Genomic DNA, 18,538 nt, shown 5'->3' on the forward strand with positions numbered 1-18,538 from the left:
TCCTTGTTACACAACTTTTACACCGAAAACATTTCTATATAGATGGTCTCGCTACTATAGATGGTTGTAGTCACTCCTACAGAGATGGGTAATTCCCTTTTTATTACAATAGAGATGGTTAAATATACTCTTAACTGCCCTAGAGCTAGTGAAATACACTCACTGTGACGGAGATGGTTAGTCACTCACTACTAAAGTGTTGAATACATTATGATGCCAGAGCTGGTTAAATGCACTGCAATATAGAGATGGTTGAATCACTCACTGATGCAGAGTTATATGCACTATAACTGCTATAGAGATGGTTAAATGCACTCACTACTATAGGGATGGTGAAATACCCTATTTAACCATGTACAGCAGTGACAAAGGGACGTCTAAAGATGCTAAAATCACTATCTTGCTTTAGAGCTGCTTAAATACATTCATGTCTTGTCTTCACACTGAACATCCTGTCAATTCGAATTTGAGACCAATGGAGGATTTGGTGAAATTCCAGTTGAGCAGTTCATTCCTCCGAACGCTAGGGCGGACCTAGCGTCCTTCCTCCACTTCCGCGCCCTGGTCCGTCACTTCCGCCAATACATTCCCCTTACCCACACGTGAGCGCCGTGGACACGAGCGCAGGGAAACGAATTGTTTTGATCAGTTCCCGATCTGATCTGGAAACGAAGTGATCGTTTCCACCAGACGTCACCATGCTGAGTGAACTGGACCTGATCGGAACCATCCTGGACGATGACGAGGTTCTGGAAGAGCCGGAGACCGACTCTGAGGATGGAGAAGTAAGTTTATGTTTAGGGCTACACGCTGCTAGCCTAGTGGTAGACTCATAGCCATAGAGTAAACTTGGAGAACAGGCGTATAATCATGGAGAAAGGTAAAGACTCAGCTTAGTGATGGAGAATGGTAGAGCCATGGAGTAAAGTAAGCGTACAGGCTTATAGTCATGGTGAAAGGTAAAGACCCATAGCATGGCTCTAGAGACAGGTAAAGACTAATAGCTCTAGAGACAAGTACAGACTCCTAGCTATAGAGACACGTACAGAATCAGCTATAGAGAAAGGTACAGAATCAGCTATAGATAAAGGTACATACTTTTGGCTGTAGAGAAAGGTACAAACTCAGCTATTGAGAAAGGATCATAGAGAACGGTAAAGAGTCACAGCTGTAGAGAAAGGTACAGACTCAGTGTGCTGTGTATTTGTGTATCAGTACATGCAGTAGCTTCCACCGTACAACAGTCAGCAGGTTAAATGAAGGTGTTTTGTTGTGTGGCAGGCCGACGCGCCCATCGTGCTGAACAGGAAGAAGAAGGAGGCTCGGCAGGGCCGCGGCGCAGGAGACTTCAACGCCGGCTTCGAGTTTGGGGCGCGAGATGCACCCGACAACCAGGACTGGGCGCTGGCGGACGTGATGTCACAGCTCAAGAAGAGGGTGAGCTATATGCCCTGGGTTAATACTGTAGATTTTGGGTACTGTACCCTGGTTGTCTAACTGTAGTTTTGGGATACTGTACCTTGGGGTCTAACTGTAGTTTTGGGGGACTATACCCTGGGGTCTAACTGTAGTTTGGGGGGTCTTACTGTAGTTTTGGGGAACTATACCCGGGGGTCTAACTGTAGATTTGGGGTACTGTACCCGAGGGTCTAACTGTAGATTTGGGGTACTGTACCCGGGGGTCTAACTGTAGATTTGGGGTACTATTCCTGGGGGTCTAACTGTAGTATTTTTTTCAGAGCGCTCCGACGACACTAGACGAGAAGATCGACAAAGTGAGGAAGAGGAGGAAACTGGAGGTGAGTGTTGAGGAAATCCACTTAGTCGCTGCTGCTGATGCGGCCAGTTGCCATGGTGATCATTAACAGGGATGCTCTTCACAGGAGAAGTCTGGCACAGGGGCCAAGCAGGAGGACGAGGAGGAGGAGGAGGAGGAAGGTGACGCCGATGAAGAGGAGGAGGAGGATGACGATGAAGAGGACGGTGATGATGGAGACGTAAAACCGGCCCAAGCAGAGGAGCTGGGAGAGAGCGAGGATGATGAGGATGAGTTTGACTCTGCCGACGAAGAGGTTCTCACCAAAGCCGGTAACTACATGCACACCCAAATCTCAGCATGTCATCGTGCGGGGTTAAATACACGTCTAACCTCTCTCTGTGTGTGTCCGTGTGTAGACACTCTAAGGGATAAATCGGGAAAGAAGAGGAAAAAAGATGAGGTATGTCCTGGTTCCATGGCTTTTAGTCATTTTAAGTTTGGTCTCCTTTAGTGTTGGTCAGTTTGTAGCTGTATGTTGAGGCTGCTGTCTGTCTTGACCAGGTCTCCATCCCAACGGGACTTTAGTGGTTAAATAAGGGTCAAATATAATACAATGGTGACTTCATCATACTACAGGATCCACAGCAGTTCCTTACTTGGTTTGTGTGTGTGTGTGTGTGTGCGCGTGTATGCGTGTGTGTCAGGCTCCAGACTGTTTCTACGAGGACGCCTCTAACTACGACAACAAGCTGATGTTTCAGGACATGAACCTATCCCGACCGCTGCTCAAGGTGACCTATGACGTCTCCCTCATATTGAGAATATGTGTGTGTGTGTGTGTGTGTGTGTGTGTGTGTGTGTGTGTGTGTGTGTGTGTGTGTGTGTGTGTGTGTGTGTGTGTGTGTGTGTATGTATATATACATATATATATATATATACAGAAAGTTATTTATCTAACGTGTGTGTGTGTGTGTGTGTGTGTGTGTGTGTCAGGCCATCAGCACCATGGGGTTCCGGGAGCCCACCCCGGTGCAGAAGGCCTGTATTCCTCTGGCTCTGCTGGGTCGTGACCTCTGCGCCTGCGCTGCCACTGGCACAGGTACGGACCAATCACATCATTCGCAGCCTCTCTGTCTGCTCTCTGATTGGATGGCCGACGCTCTGTCTGCTCTCTGATTGGCTGTAGTTTTGGGGTACTATACCCTGCATGTCTTACTGTAGTTTTGGGGTACTATACCCTGTATGTCTTACTGTAGGTTTGGGGTACTATACCCTACATGTCCTACTGTGGTTTCGCGGTACTATACCCTGGGTGTCTTACTGTAGTTTTGGGGTTCTATACCTGGGCTGTCTTACTGTAGTTTTGGGGTACTGTACCCTGGGTGTCTTACTGTAGTTTTGGGGTACTATACCCTGCATGTCTTACTGTAGTTTTGGGGTACTATACCCTGGGTGTCTTACTGTAGTTTGGGGGTACTATACCCAAGGGTCTTACTGCAAGTGTTGGGGTACTTTACGGACCAGTCATACACAGTCTCTCTGTCTCCTCTCTGATTGGCTGGCTGACCCTCTGTCTGCTCTCTGATTGGCTGTAGTTTTTGGTTATTATAACCTGCGTGTCTTATTGTAGTTTTCAGGGTACTATACCCTGGGTGTCTTACTGTAGTTTTGGGGGGGCTTTACATGGGGTTCTAACTGTAAGTGTTGGGCCACTTGACGGACCAGTCATACGCGGTCTCTCTTTCTGCTCTCTGATTGGCTGGCTGACCCCCTGTCTGCTCTCTGATTGGCTGACCCTGTGCTCCTCCTCCCCCAGGTAAGACGGCGGCCTTCATGCTGCCCGTGCTGGAGCGACTGCTCTACAAGCCCAAGGAGACGCAGGTGACCCGGGTCCTGGTGCTGGTGCCCACCAGGGAACTGGGCATCCAGGTCCACTCGGTGGCCCGGCAGCTGGCCCAGTTCACCCCCATCTCCACCTGCCTGGCCGTCGGTACGGCAACCCACTGACCCGAACCCTCTCATCCAGACTAGACTCACCCCCCCACCCTCTATCTAGACTAGACTCACCCCCCACCCTCTATCCAGACTAGACTCACCCCCCCACCCTCTATCCAGACTAGACTCACCCCCCCACCCTCTATCCAGACTAGACTCACCCCCCCACCCTCTATCCAGACTAGACTCACCCCCCACCCTCTATCCAGACTAGACTCACCCCCCCACCCTCTATCCAGACTAGACTCACCCCCCCACCCTCTATCCAGACTAGACTCACCCCCCCACCCTCTATCCAGACTAGACTCACCCCCCCACCCTCTATCCAGACTAGACTCACCCCCCCACCCTCTATCCAGACTACTTTAACCCCCTTTCTGTCTGTCTCTCTCTCTTCATCCTGGCTGTCTGTCTGTCCTTCTGCCTTTCCTCATCCTCCTGTCTGTCTGTCTCCTCATCCTGTCTGTCTGTCTCTCCTCATCCTGTCTATCTATCTGTCCTTCTGTCTGCCCTCATAATAATAATAATGGATTGAATTTATATAGCGCTTTTTCTAGACACTCAAAGACACTTTACAGTGAAGGGGGGACCTCACTAACCACCACCAGTGTGCTGTCTCATGCTGTCTGTCTGTCTCCTCATCCTGTCTTTCTGCCTCTCCTCCCCCTGTCTGTCTGTATTAACCCTGTCCGTCCATCCCTCCAGGTGGTCTGGATGTGAAGTCCCAGGAGGCTGCGTTGCGCTGCGGTCCAGACGTATTGATCGCCACCCCGGGTCGCCTGATCGATCACCTCCACAACACGCCCTCCTTCCAGCTCACCAACATAGAGATCCTCATCCTGGACGAGGCTGACCGGTCAGTGTGGCTATTACCTTGCACAAAATGTGTAATGTGTGTTTATTGTGTACTACCGTGTATTTAACCTGTATTTTTATTTAATGTGTACTGTGTGTTTAATCTGAACTAAAGTGTGTTCAATGTGTATAACTGTGTTTTAATGTGAACTACTGAGTGTTTAATTTGTATAACTTGAGTTAAATGTGTACTACTGTGTATCTAATGTGCACCTCTGTGTTTCAGGATGCTGGACGAGTACTTTGAGGAGCAGATGAAGGAGATCATCAGGATGTGTGCCTACCAGAGACAGACCATGTTGTTCTCTGCTACTATGAGTGACGAGGTAGGGCTACGACTAGACTGAGGTAGTACTTCTACTACAACTGCTACTACTGCTACTAGACTGAGGTATCTTATGTGTTTTGCATCCAGGTGATGTAGCATTTATGTGTTGTGAATGTATTCTATGTGTATATAGGTGGTGTAGTGTCTGTGTGCTGTGTATCTAGGTGATGTAGTATCTATGTGGTGTGTCTCTGAGTTGTGTAGTTTGGTGATGTATTGTCTATGTGCTGTGTATCTAGGTGATGTAGTACCTGTGTGTTATGTATCTCTAGATGACGTAGTATCTAGATAATGTATCTAGGTAATGTAGTATCTATGTGATGTAGTATCTATGCACTGTGTATCTAGGTGATGTAGTATCTATGTGTTGTGTATCTCTAGGTGACGTAGTATCTAGATGATGTATCTAGGTGATGTAGTATCTATGTGTTGTGGATCTAGCTGATGTATCTATGTGTTGTGGATCTAGGTCAAGGACCTGGCCTCGGTGTCCCTGAAGCAGCCTATCAGGATCTTCGTGAACAGCAACACGGACGTCGCGCCGTTCCTCCGTCAGGAGTTCGTCAGGATCCGACCCAACCGGGAGGGAGACCGCGAGGCCATCGTAGCAGGTTAGCACTCGCTCACCTTAGCCTACCGTTAGCATTAGCTCCGTGTTAGCATTCGCTTCACATTAGCCTACCGTTAGCATTAGCTCCATTAAGCATTCGCTTCACATTAGCCAACCGTTAGCTTTAGCTCCACATTAGCCTACTGTTAGATTTAGCCGCACATTAGCATGCTGTTAGTATTAGCTTTAATTTAGACTACCGTTAAGACTGGCTCAACGTGACCATACCATTTGCATTAGCTCCACATTAGCATGCTGTTAGCATTCATTCCAAATATGCCTACCGCTGGCATTAGCTCCACATTAGCATACCTTTAGCATTAGCTCCACATTAGCATGCTGGTGACATAGGCACACATTGTGCAGTATCCGAGTTGTGTGTGCGTGTTTCTGATCATCTCGTGGTTCCAGCCCTGGTGACCAGGACCTTCCAGGACCACGTGATGCTCTTCACCCAGACCAAGAAGCAGGCCCACCGCCTGCACATCCTGCTGGGGCTGCTGGGCGTCAAGGCGGCCGAGCTCCACGGGAACCTCAGCCAGACACAGAGGCTGGAGAACCTGAGGCACGCACCGCGCTCAATGCACACAATGACACGCTTTGTTACTTTTTACATATGTATGTTTATTTATTGATGCGTAGATCAGCAGCATAGGTGGTAACCTAACCCGTCAGGTGATGTTGTGCCTCCAGGCGTTTTAAAGACGAGCAGATCGACATCCTGGTCGCTACGGACGTGGCCGCGAGAGGTCTGGACATCGATGGAGTCAAAACGGTACCGGGCTGCACCTAGATCTAGACTAGACTAGATCTAGACTAGATCTAGACTACACTAGACTAGATCTAGACTAGACTAGATCTAGACTACACTAGACTAGATCTAGACTAGATCTAGACTACACTAGACTAGATCTAGACTAGATCTAGACTACACTAGACTAGATCTAGACTAGACTAGATCTAGATCTAGACTACACTACACTAGACAAGATCTCGACAACCAGTCTGTCTACCCGTCTGTCTGTGTGCCAGTCACTTACCCGTGTGTCTGCTAACCAGTCTGCTGACCCGTCTGTGGGCAGGTCAAAAAATTCACCATGCCCAACCCTAACCTGTCTGTCTGCTGACCTGTCGCTGTTTAGGTCATTAACCCCTCTATGTATCCTGTCTGTGTGTACATTAACCCCTCTATGTAACCTGTCTGTGTGTACATTAACCCCTCTATGTAACCTGTCTGTGTGTACATTAACCCCTCTATGTAACCTGTCTGTGTGTACATTAACCCCTCTATGTAACCTGTCTGTGTGTACATTAGCCCCTCTATGTATCCTGTCTGTGTGTACATTAACCCCTCTATGTAACCTGTCTGTATGTACATTAACCCCTCTATGTAACCTGTCTGTGTGTACATTAACCCTCTATGTATCCTGTCTGTGTGTACATTAACCCCTCTATGTAACCTGTCTGTGTGTACATTTACCCCTCTATGTAACCTGTCTGTGTGTACATTAACCCCTCTATGTAACCTGTCTGTGTGTACATTAACCCCTCTATGTAACCTGTCTGTGTGTACATTAACCCCTCTATGTATCCTGTCTGTGTGTACATTAACCCCTCTATGTAACCTGTCTGTGTGTACATTTACCCCTCTATGTAACCTGTCTGTGTGTACATTAACCCCTCTATGTAACCTGTCTGTGTGCAGGTGATAAACGTCACCATGCCCAACCCTAACCTGTCTGTCTGCTGACCCGTCTGTGTGCAGGTGATAAACTTCACCATGCCCAACACGGTGAAGCACTACGTGCACCGCGTGGGGCGCACGGCGCGCGCCGGGCGGGCGGGGCGCTCGGTGTCCCTGGTGGGCGAGACGGAGCGCCGCATGCTGAAGGACATCGTGAAGACGGCCCGCAACACGGTCAAGGCCCGGGTCATACCCACAGGTAGGCACACAGACAGGTACTCAGACAGACAGGTAGACGGCCCGCAACACCGTCAAGGCCCGGGTCATACCCACAGGTAGGCACACAGACAGGTAGACGGCCCGCAACACGGTCAAGGCCCGGGTCATACCCACAGGTAGGCAGACAGACAGGTACACAGACAGACAGACAGGGAGACGGCCCGCGACACCGTCAAGGCCCAGGTCATACCCACAGGTAGGCACACAGACAGGTACTCAGACAGACAGGTAGACGGCCCGCAACACGGTCAAGGCCCGGGTCATACCCACAGGTAGGCACACAGACAGACACACAGGTAGACGGCCCGCAACACGGTCAAGGTTCGGGTCATCCCCACAGGTAGGCACACAGACAGGTACACAGACAGACAGGTAGACGGCCTGCAACACGGTCAAGGCCAGGGTCATACCCACAGGTAGGCACACAGACAGGTACACAGACAGACAGGTAGACGGCCTGCAACACCGTCAAGGCCCGGGTCATACCCACAGGTAGGCACACAGACAGGTACACAGACAGACAGGTAGACGGCCTGCAACACCGTCAAGGCCCGGGTTATACCCACAGGTAGGCAGACAGGTACACAGACAGACAGGTAGAAGGCCCGCAACACGGTCAAGGCCAGGGTCATACCCACAGGTAGGCACACAGACAGGCACACAGACAGACAGACAGGTACTCAGACAGACAGGTAGACGGCCCGCAACACGTTCAAGGCCAGGGTCATACCCACAGTTACGCACTCAGACAGACAGGTAGACACATAGACAGGTACACACATAGAGACAGACAGACAGATGGCTAGGAACACCGTGAAGGCCCGGGTCATCCCGACAGATACAGACACAGACAGGTACACACACAGACAGGTACACAGGCAGACACAGGTACACAGACAGACAGATAGACGGCCAAGGACCCCGTGAAGACCCGGGTCTATGTCTCTCTACCAGAGGCTCTAACACTGTGTGTCTATGTCTCTCTAGCAGACGCTCTAACACTGTGTGTCTATGTCTCTCGACCGGAGCTCTAGCACTGTGTTCTTATGTCTCTCGCCCTCTCTCTAGACGTGGTGGTGAGGTTTGCCTCTCATATCCGGGCTATCGAGAAGGACGTCTATGCCGTCATGAGACTGGAGAAAGAGGAGAGGGAAATGGCTGCGTCTGAGGCACAGGTGTGTGTGTGTGTGTGTGTGTGTGTGTGTGTGTGTGTGTGTGTGTGTGTGTGTGTGTGTGTGTGTGTGTGTGTGTGTGTGTGTGTGTGTGTGTGTGTGTGTTGACTCTCTTGTGTGTGTGTGTGTTGACTCTCTGGTGTGTGTGTATGCTGACCATTGTGTGTGTGCGTGTGCGCTGACCCTCCTGTGTGTGTGTCTGTGCTGACCCGTGTGTGTGTGTATGTGTTTGTTCTGACCCTCTAGTGTGTGTTTGTGCTGACCGTGTGTGTGTGTGTGTGTGTGTGTGTGCTGAACCTCTTGTGTGTGTGTTCTGATGGTGTGTGTGTGTGTATACTGACCCCCCTTGTGTGTGTGTGTGTGTGTGTGTATACTGACCCTCCTGTGTGTGTGTGTGTGCTGAACCTCTTGTGTGTGTGTTCTGAGGCTGTGTGTGTTTGTATACTGACCCCCCTTGTATGTGTGTGTGTGTGTGTGCTGACCCTTGTGTGTGTGTTCTGACGGTGTGTGTGTTTGTATACTGACCCTCCTGTGTGTGTGTGTTCAGCTGAGCGTGGCCCAGAAGCGTCTCACCAAGCAGGAGGAGGTGGCCCCGGAGAGGACCTGGTTCCAGACGCCGCAGGACAGGAAGAAGGAGCGCAGTGAGTGACGCGCTTCCTCTCTAGTCCAGAGCGACGTGATGCGTAACATAGTGCGAGACATGTTGTGTATCGCGGTGTGTATCGCAGTGTTCAACATGTTATGTACCATGGTGTGTAACATGTTGTTCAACACGGTGTGTGTCATTACATGTATCATGGTATCCATGTTACATGATGTGTTGCATGTTGTGTAACATCGTGTGTAACTTGGTGTGTATCATGGTATGTAACGCAGTGTGTATCATCGTGTGTCACGTGTTGTTAACATGTATGGAACATGGAGTGTATCATCATGTGTGTATTGTTCTCAACATGTATGTAACATGTTGTTGAACACAGTGTGTCACGTGTTCTTAACATGTATGTAACATGGACGGAATGTGTCCTAGCGTCACGTATTCTTAACATTCGTGTAACATGGACGCTGCGTGTTCCAGTGTCCAAGGCGCTGCAGGACTTTGACCTGGCTCTCAGAGGGAAGAAGAAGAGGGACAAGTTCATCAAGGACGGAAAGAAGAAGGAGCTGACAGTAAGTATGGGGGTGGAGGGGATGAGGGCTGGGTGGTGGAGGGGCTGGAGGTGAAGTAGCTAACGTGTGGCTGTGTGTAGGCGGAGGACCGGGCCCAGATGGAGCTGCTGAAGTCCCAGATGTATGCAGAGCGAGCCGCCAAGAGAGAGAGACGGCCCCAGAGAGCCAGAGCCATGCCGGAGGAAACAGCGGCCCCCAAAGGTCAGGACACCTCATTACAGTTACTGTTATTATTTACAAGGACCATCGCATCCCCCCAAAACCGTGGGAGAAGATGTTGCTTAATGTAAATGTGAGCTTTTAATCAACAAAAGATGTGTTCTGTCTGTCTGCAGCCAAACCGAAGCCAGCTAAGTCTACGAAGAATTCAGTGTTTGACAAAGAACTGACCAACACTAGCAGCAAGGTTCTCAAACAATTCAGAGCCGGGTGAGTACCTCTCTGTCTGAACACCTGACTGTCTGTCTGTCTGTCCGTCTGTCTGTCTGTCTGTCTTCCAAATGTCTTTCCAGCTTTGATTTTATTGGTTGTACATGCTAATCTTGAATTGCGCTAGTGCTGCTGTGCAATTTCATGGAAACCCTGCACAAACCACCTTTTTTAGTTTGATGATAATTGGAAGTACCCCTAAACGTTCGGAGATGTGTCTTAATTGGAACTTAATTGGGTCGTGTTGCTGATGAGAGCACACATAGCAAAATTAACTTGACTTATTTTATCGACACATTCTGCTACAATTTCTAGAAATTTCACATTAATTTTTAGCTACTAGTTTTGTGTTATGAGTCAATGGCGGATATTCGAGATTAATGAGGCATTTTTTCATTAGAGCATGGCGAGGTGTGCTGTCGTGCTAATTTGATCGCGTTCTAAAGGTGCTGTTGACCAATCGGGTTGCTCGCATCAGAAGGACCCGCGGTTGTAACCCATGTTGTCTTTGTAGGCCGTCGTTTGAAGACCGGAAGCGCCTAGGGATGTCCAACAGGAGAGGAGGAGGAGGAGGAAGAGGAGCCCGAGGAGCAGGAGGAAGAGGTGGGGGAGGAAGAGGAGGAGGAGGGGAACGAGGAGGAGAAGGCGGAAGAGAAGGAGGAGGAGGAGGAGGAAGAGGAGGAGGGCGAGGAAGAGGTGGAGGACGAGGGAGAGGAGGAGGAGGAGGCGAAGGAGGTGGAGGTGGAAGTGGACCATGGAGAGGCGGTGGAAGTGGAGCAGGAGGAAGAACAGCAGGAGGAAGAGGTGGAGGAGGAAGAGGTGGAGGAGGACGAGGAGGAAGAGGCGGAGGAGGACGAGGTGGAGGCGGAGGGAGAGGTGGATTCAAATCAAGGTACGTCTTTGATCAGTATACAACATGAACCAGTCTATGTAACTTGCAAGGTATATAAGCGCATCAACCAACATGAACCGTCTATAACAAAATGCTCAGTCTATAATCCCATCAACAGACCCATACTAACAGCATCAGTCTAACAACACGAACAGTGCATTATAATGCAATGTAATGTTATAATGCAATGTAATAACAGTATGTAATTCTCTGTGTTTCTGGCCCAGTAGGAGCTGAGCAGTGTTCGGTCGTCTCCTGTAGCTTGTGGATGTTCTGCGTTCTTCATGTACCTCAGTTAGATGTGTTTAATAAAGATGTCTTTAATAAAGTGTTTGGTAAAGGTTTGGTGAATGTGCTGACTCACCACATCAACAAATCATCACCTTCCAGAGACAGGTCACATCACAACCTGACAACATGCCTTAAAGCTCTGTGAACCCAAATTAGGTTTAGTTTTTTACGTTGTAATGTCTTAAGATCTTCAACAAATCAACAAAACCTCTCCGAGAGAGTGCTAAGCTTCCATGACACTTATAGTTCAATGCCACGGTGTGGTGCATTTCATTAACAACAGCGCTCATTAAAGCACGTATACACAAGATGGTATTAGCTTAAAAATAATTACAAAGTTATAACCATAGGTACAACTAGGGGTTAGACCGTACAGAGACAGGTCATTAAGGAGCAGGTATGGGTTAGACCAGTGGTTCTCAACTGATCTGGCCTTGGGACCCACATTTTTCATGGTCATTATGTCGCGACCCATTTTTATTAAAACCAAGCAAATTTATTTCTCTAAAACACTATCATACATACACAATGTCATCATGTTTTTTTACTTAAAAAAAAAACCTTTTTCATCCCTGCATACAGAGCTCTCTAGCAATGAGAAACTGGTCAATCAATACTGCGTGCTGCTGATTTAGGTGAATATGAAAAAGATGAACATCATAACTGATCACACAAATATAATCTTCAAGTAGGCTTTGTAAACGGATTGTTTTTACTCAACAAGCATTCAGTGAAGCTTATGAGATAGTTGGGGATGTGCTTTTTTCCTGATAAGAGTTTCAAAGTCTGGGGTGATGTTTGACAGAGTTACTCTCAGGTCATGTCCAGCGTCCAACCTGTTCCTCTGCTTGGACTTGAGCTGGACCAAAGTTGAGAAGCCACTTTCGCAGAGATAGGTAGTGCTGAACTTAGTAATTGAAGTGATATATAGGCCGACACATAGGAATCATATGTCTAAACGGGCTACATTTGGCTGAATTATAAAAGGTATAAGTGGTCATTTGAAGAGCTGTTTGGGAGCCGAAAGAGCCGGCTCTTGTTGGTGAGCTGATCCAAATTATCCGGCTCACTAAAAATAACCTAAAATCTCATCTCTTATCAGATGGCCTAATCACTGGAACTATTTTTAGCTATTTTATTTTTTCTCCTACACTCCGCGACCCATTCAAAATGAGTCTGCGACCCACTTTTGGGTCGCGACCCACCAGTTGAGAAACGCTGGGTTAGACAGTACAGAGAGGTCATTAATTAGCAGGTAGGGGTAAGACAATACAGAGAGGTCATTATGGAGCAGGTAGGGGTTAGACAGGTCATTAAGTAGCAGGTATTGGTTAGACAGTACAGAGACAGGTCATTAACCCATTTGTGCCGGCTGCTGCGCGGCACAACATTGTATCTACTAGATACAATGTTTCGCCGCGCAGCAGCCGGCACAAATGGGTTAAGGAGCAGGTAGGGGTTGGACAGTTCACAGACAGGTCATTAAGGGGCAGGTAGGGGTTAGACTGTACAGAAACAGGCCATTAAGGAGCAGGTAGGGGCTAGACAGTACCAGGGACGTTGTTAGGCCAAGCCTAACGACGAAGGAAATCGTAACATTCGGTCACTTCCTGCAACGTAATAAGTCAGAATATGAGTTGAAGTAAATACTAATACAATTAGAAGTTGTCTTTAATTTGGATTCAAATTGTTTCCGAGAGCGCATTGATGGATACATTTTCTAACCTATTTCCCTTGAATTCACCCCAATATGTAGACTTAAATCATTGTTTAGCTTATTTATATTTTTAAAAAGGAGGACATCCTGAAGACTCAGGAGAGGGAGGCAGGAGGTCTTAAAGCAAGAAAAGAAAAGAGAGTGAGCCAGAAAAAAGGCCGTGATAGATGCTCTGCTGTACTCTCTACTGTGATAAATGATGAATTAAAGAACCACTTTAAAGATGTGATGATAAAATTTCGGAAACTGCTAGGGCCCCCCAGCCTCTAAATTCTAGTGACGTCCCTGGACATTACAGATAAAGATTCAGGAGCAGGTAGGGGTTTAAACAATTTGTCAATGTGCCATTACATTTAACGTTGTCACTTTGTATTTGGGAAATATAAAATACACCAGGGATTTTATATAGTTAATGTATTACATATTTAGTTATAGCTAAGAATTTATAAACTGCTCAGAAAACGGACATTCCGTCACGAGTTTAATCAGTGGAAGAAGCGGAACCTTTGTCATGAACTCATGTTTTCTTCAGGAAGGAGTTCCGGTGACATCTAAAATGCTGTCCCCATCACAACACATGTAACTACTTGAAATGTATATTTGATCTATTATTCATATTCTATGTATTACTTATATTATCTGTACGCACACTTTACGTATCCTTCTTGTAGAGTCTTGCTAGAAGTGTCCACCGGACGCCCACTGGAGAGCAGGGGCAACAGTCAAACCAAGTTATTCAAGCGCAATCAGAATTAAACTGATGTAATTCATGCATTCAACTAATGAATTAATAAACGATTTCATTCATAAAGGCAGTAAAGTAGGTAGTAAATGACGGAGGCGGCGTTTCTTGCGCCTCGGCGCCGCACGGTGGTGTACGAGGCGTACGAGGCGCCTTTCCCGGTGCCGCGCAGCGACGCGGAGGCGATGCGTTGCCGAGAGAGCGTTTACCGCGCCGACCTGGTAAACCAGCAGGTGCTGGTTCGAGACCCCGCTCACATCCAGCTGCTGTACGGACAGGTACACGTCCTTGTCTATCTGCCTGTGTGTCTGTCGGTCGTGTCTAATAATGTCTTCAATAACTGACAACACTGTATGAATGTATGTATACATGTATACTATGTATGGGTGTGCGTATTGAGTTATCCTTCTGGATATGATACTTTGTCTGTGTTTTGTTTATAATGATGTTATGTATTCAGGGTTATTTCGGGAAGGGGATTCTGTCCAGAGCCCGGCCAGACTACAGCCTCTCTGACCGATGGCATGGTGAGTGTTTGTATCTGTGTGTGTGTGTGGTGTGTGTATATATATATATATATATATATATATATATATCTCTTACCCTAACCCTCTCATCTCTAACCCTCTCATCCCTAACCGACTCATCTCTAACCCTAACATATAACCCTTTATGTAAATAATCAATATATTCAATATTTCTACGTTGCAGAATTTGAAGGCCAACAGATTCCTGTCATCAGCAAAGCCAGGTCAGTAGCCAACCACAAACCAGGTCAGTAGCCAACCACAAACCAGGTCAATAGCCAATCAAAGGCCAGGTGAGTAGCCAGTCACAGGCCAGGTCAGTAGCCAATCAAAGGCCAGGTGAGTAGCCAGTCACAGGCCAGGTCAGTAGCCAATCACATGCAGGTCAGTAGCCAATTACAAGCCAGGTAAGCAGCCAATCAAAAGCCAGGTAAGTAGCCAATCACAAGCCAGGTCAGTAGCCAATCACAGGCCAGGTCAGTGGCCAATCACAAGCCAGGTCAGAAGCCATTCAGAAAGCTGTCTGTCTGTCCGTAGAGTCGGACATATTTCACTAGGGAGTTGAACAGTGCAGAAGGAGAGGAGGAGAGTCTAGCCACAAATTTCCCAAAACATTTGCGTGTGGTTTCTTTCTCGTGTTTCAGGTACAGTGAACATAAGGCGTCTCAGTGTAAACAATGTCTACCCTGTCTGTCTTACTGTCTGTCTGTCTGTCTGTCTTTTGGTCCTCTCTAGGTATGAGCAGCTGTTATCATGGAGGCGGGACTATCTTCTGTCCAAGGGAATGGATGAGGAAGCTGTCAATCAAATACTTGTTAGCCTGTCTGAGCCAATCAAGCCAGCTGCAGAAAGTGAGGAGGCGGGCCTAGCACAGACTGAAGACTCTTCCCAAAAGAAGAGGAAGAGGTATTCATCTAACCTCCTTCCTTTTACTCCTCTTTCCTGTTCCTCCTCCTCCTTCCTGTCGCTCTTCCTTTCTGTTTCTTCTCCTTCCTGTCGCTCCTCAGTCTGACTAGTCTTACTAGTATTGTTTGAACTAGTGAGGTTAGAGGGTCTAAATAGTTGTTGTGTTTTAAACAGATCATCTTCGACAGATGAACAGAGGAGGAAATATTGCGCATACCGAGATAGGCCACACACTGACCCCGCCCCCAGGACTGGCTCCTCCCCTGTGGATGACTCCTCCCCCGTGGCTGACTCCTCCCCCGTGGCTGACTCCTCCCCCTTGACTGACTCGATGTTGGGCTCCTCCCCTGTGGCTGACTCCTCCCCTGTGGCTGACTCCTCCCCTGTGGCTGACTCCTCCCCTGTGGCTGACTCCTCCCCTGTGGCTGACTCCTCCCCCATGGCTGACTCCTCCCCTGTGAATGACTCCTCCCCCGTGTCTGACTCTGTGTCTGACTCTGTGTTAGACCCCGCCCCGGGGACTGACTCCGGCCCTGAGTATGTCCTTGTGGAGGGGGACAGCGATGAGGAGGTTTGTCCAATAAACAACCAATCAATCCATCAATAATTAATACTCAGGTGCACAGATTGTCCCTGAAGCCTATTGTTTTCTTCTGACAGGAGGGGGGGTCGGGGAGGTCAGAGGTCTACCAGGGGGGGGTGAGACGGCTGCCCTTCAGCACCACTGAGGTTCTGCAGCTCACTCTTGAGGAGGTGAGACAGGTCCTGCCAACGGTTGCTATGTGATGTGTTGCTAGGTGATGTGATGCTAGGTGGGTGATGTATTACTAGGTGATGTGTTGCTAGGTAATGTGTTGCTAGGTGATGTGTTGCTAGGTGTATAATGTGTTGCTCAGTGATGAGTAGCTAGGTGAGAAGTTGCTAGGTGATGTGTTGCTAGGTGATGTGTTGCTAGGTGATGAAAGATGATAAGATGGTAAGATTATTCACTAATCACCCTCTTCCATCTCAGGCATTCTTCCTGGTCTACGCTTTGGGCTGCCTTTCAGTCCACCACAACCAGGTAACCATCTTACTAACTAACTTACTAACTAACCTCTTTGTCCATCACAACCAGGTAACTATCTTACTTGCTAACTTACTAACTTAATAACTACTAATCTCTTAGTCCATCACAACCACGTAACTAACTAACTACCGTGGTAACTAACTAACCTTTCAGTCCATCACAATCAGGTAACTAACTACCTACCTTCTAAACCTAACCTACCTTTAAATACCTTAACCTAACCTTTTACAAAAACTAAACCTTACCATTTCAATTAATATATTACACCTTACCCTAACCCTTACCCTTACCTTAGTAAACATGTAAATGTCCACTCTATTGGCTGAAACATCTCACATGTTTTGTTTCCATCGCTGAGAGGGCTCTCTTCTCTGATTGGCTAGAAGCCGCTGTCCATCAGTGAGCTGTGGGGGAGGTTCCGGAGTGTTCAGCCCGGCTTTGAGAGCTCCTACGCGGCCTACCACTACTACCGCAGCCGGGCCTGGGTCCCCAAGCCCGGTTCCAAATACGGAGCGCACTTCAGTAGGTCACACACTGTTACCACACGCATGGTGTGTGTGTGTGTGTGTGTGTGTGTGTGTGTGTGTGTGTGTGTGTGTGTGTGTGTGTGTGTGGTGTATGTCTCATCTATTCTCTTCTCTCCCAGTGCTCTACAGAAAAGGACCCCCATTCTACCATGCCAGGTACCCCTCATCCCTTACAGTTACACTTAACCCTTAGCCCTCAACCCCTTACCCTGAACCCTTAACCTCAACCTTTTATCATGAACCCTTAACCTTAACCCCATCCTTTAGTCATGAGCCCTAAACCCTGAGCTCTTATGTAACCTGTTACTTGTGGAACTTAGACCTTTTTAAGATGAGAAAGAACAACATTATAGGTGTAAAACCATGCAGTGAACTCCTCTCCTCTCCTCTCCTCTCCTCTCCCCTCCCCCTCCTCTCCTCCTCTCCTCTCCTCTCCTCCTCTCTCCTCTCTTCTCCTCCCCCTCCTCTCCTCCTCTCCTCTCCTCCTCTCCTCTCCTCCTCTCTCCTCCTCTCTCCTCTCCTCTCCTCTCTCCTCCCCTCTCCTCTCTCCTCTCCTCTAGTTATTCGGTGGTGGTGGAGCAGGTGAGGTCCTCAGGTGCGTCCTTGCGTCCGTTCACCTGGCGTTCTCTCGCGGCGCTCAGCAGGATCACCGCCAACGTCTCCAAGGTAACGGTCCCTATGGCAACAAGGTCCCACCGCTCAGCTAGTGCTAGCTAGTCAGGGTGAGTTGGCCGGTGAGTTAGTTAGGGTAAGGTAGCTGGTTTATTAGGGGCGGTGAATTCTGGCCCCCTTGTCAAGGCCAATCTGTCCAATCACAGGTCAGGTGCCACCCGATTGGTCCAAACTCCTAGCGTCTTCCTCCGGGCCCTCTTGTGAAACCAAGGTGTGGAAAATCAGGCGACTATCAACTCAAGTTACTCCTCAGTAACTTCTTACTCCTCAGTGTGACCCAGGAGTCACCCTGAGAAGAAGCCCTGAAAGATAATGTAACGACAACGGAGCCCTTAGACACGTAGATATACAGATTTATAGGTTATCGATTGTTATAGGTATGGCCAGGCAGTTAGTCGAACAATCATAAAGCCTGCCTTACGATATTAATGTGTGTGTGTGTGTGTGTGTGTGTGTGTGTGTGTGTGTGTGTGTATGTCTGTCTGTAGGAGCTAATGATGTGTTACATCATCTATCCAGCCGACCTATCAGAGGCAGAGCTGACCTCTCCCCTCAGCCTGCACAAACTCACGGTCCAGGTACACACACACACACACACACACACACACACACACACACACACACACACACACACACACACACACACACACACACACACACACACACACACACACACACACACACACACATTAATATGGACACACTAATATGCCCACACTTATATACACAAACGGGCATACATATATATACACAGTTATATTCTCTCTCTCTCTCTCTCTCTCTAACAGGAAGTGGTCATAAAGAGATGGATTTCCTCGCGGGAACGAGCTGAGCTAGATGACATTTGATTGGCTTTTCAGAGACTTTTGTCATCATTATAATGTTTAGCATGGCATTATGATGCTAACCCTTGC

The 18,538-nt window shown here is 48.1% G+C and overlaps 2 protein-coding genes across 2 annotated transcripts; both read left to right on the forward strand.

The window, feature by feature from the left end:
* Nucleotides 1-608: 608 nt before the first annotated feature.
* On the forward strand, nt 609-10,285 carry ddx27 (DEAD (Asp-Glu-Ala-Asp) box polypeptide 27; the record flags this gene model as incomplete). The annotated part of the gene is made up of 19 exons (XM_079748492.1): nt 609-785; nt 1,282-1,437; nt 1,740-1,799; nt 1,884-2,088; nt 2,176-2,219; nt 2,464-2,550; nt 2,753-2,858; nt 3,576-3,749; nt 4,460-4,610; nt 4,836-4,935; nt 5,407-5,548; nt 5,959-6,112; nt 6,241-6,322; nt 7,313-7,490; nt 8,579-8,685; nt 9,230-9,323; nt 9,761-9,852; nt 9,933-10,053; nt 10,188-10,285. Exons 1-19 carry the CDS (start codon nt 699-701, stop codon nt 10,283-10,285), a joined length of 2,238 nt encoding a protein of 745 aa, XP_079604618.1. The 5' UTR covers nt 609-698.
* Nucleotides 10,286-13,793: 3,508 nt separating this feature from the next.
* tsen2 (TSEN2 tRNA splicing endonuclease subunit) lies at nt 13,794-18,538 on the forward strand. The gene is made up of 12 exons (XM_079748142.1): nt 13,794-14,201; nt 14,384-14,450; nt 14,635-14,674; nt 15,186-15,356; nt 15,531-15,927; nt 16,017-16,109; nt 16,369-16,419; nt 16,809-16,947; nt 17,072-17,108; nt 17,513-17,618; nt 18,113-18,202; nt 18,413-18,538. Exons 1-12 carry the CDS (start codon nt 14,013-14,015, stop codon nt 18,470-18,472), a joined length of 1,440 nt encoding a protein of 479 aa, XP_079604268.1. The 5' UTR covers nt 13,794-14,012; the 3' UTR covers nt 18,473-18,538.

Source organism: Pollachius pollachius, assembly GCF_949987615.1.
Source record: "Pollachius pollachius genome assembly, chromosome: 12".
Classification (NCBI taxonomy): Eukaryota; Metazoa; Chordata; class Actinopteri; order Gadiformes; family Gadidae; genus Pollachius; species Pollachius pollachius.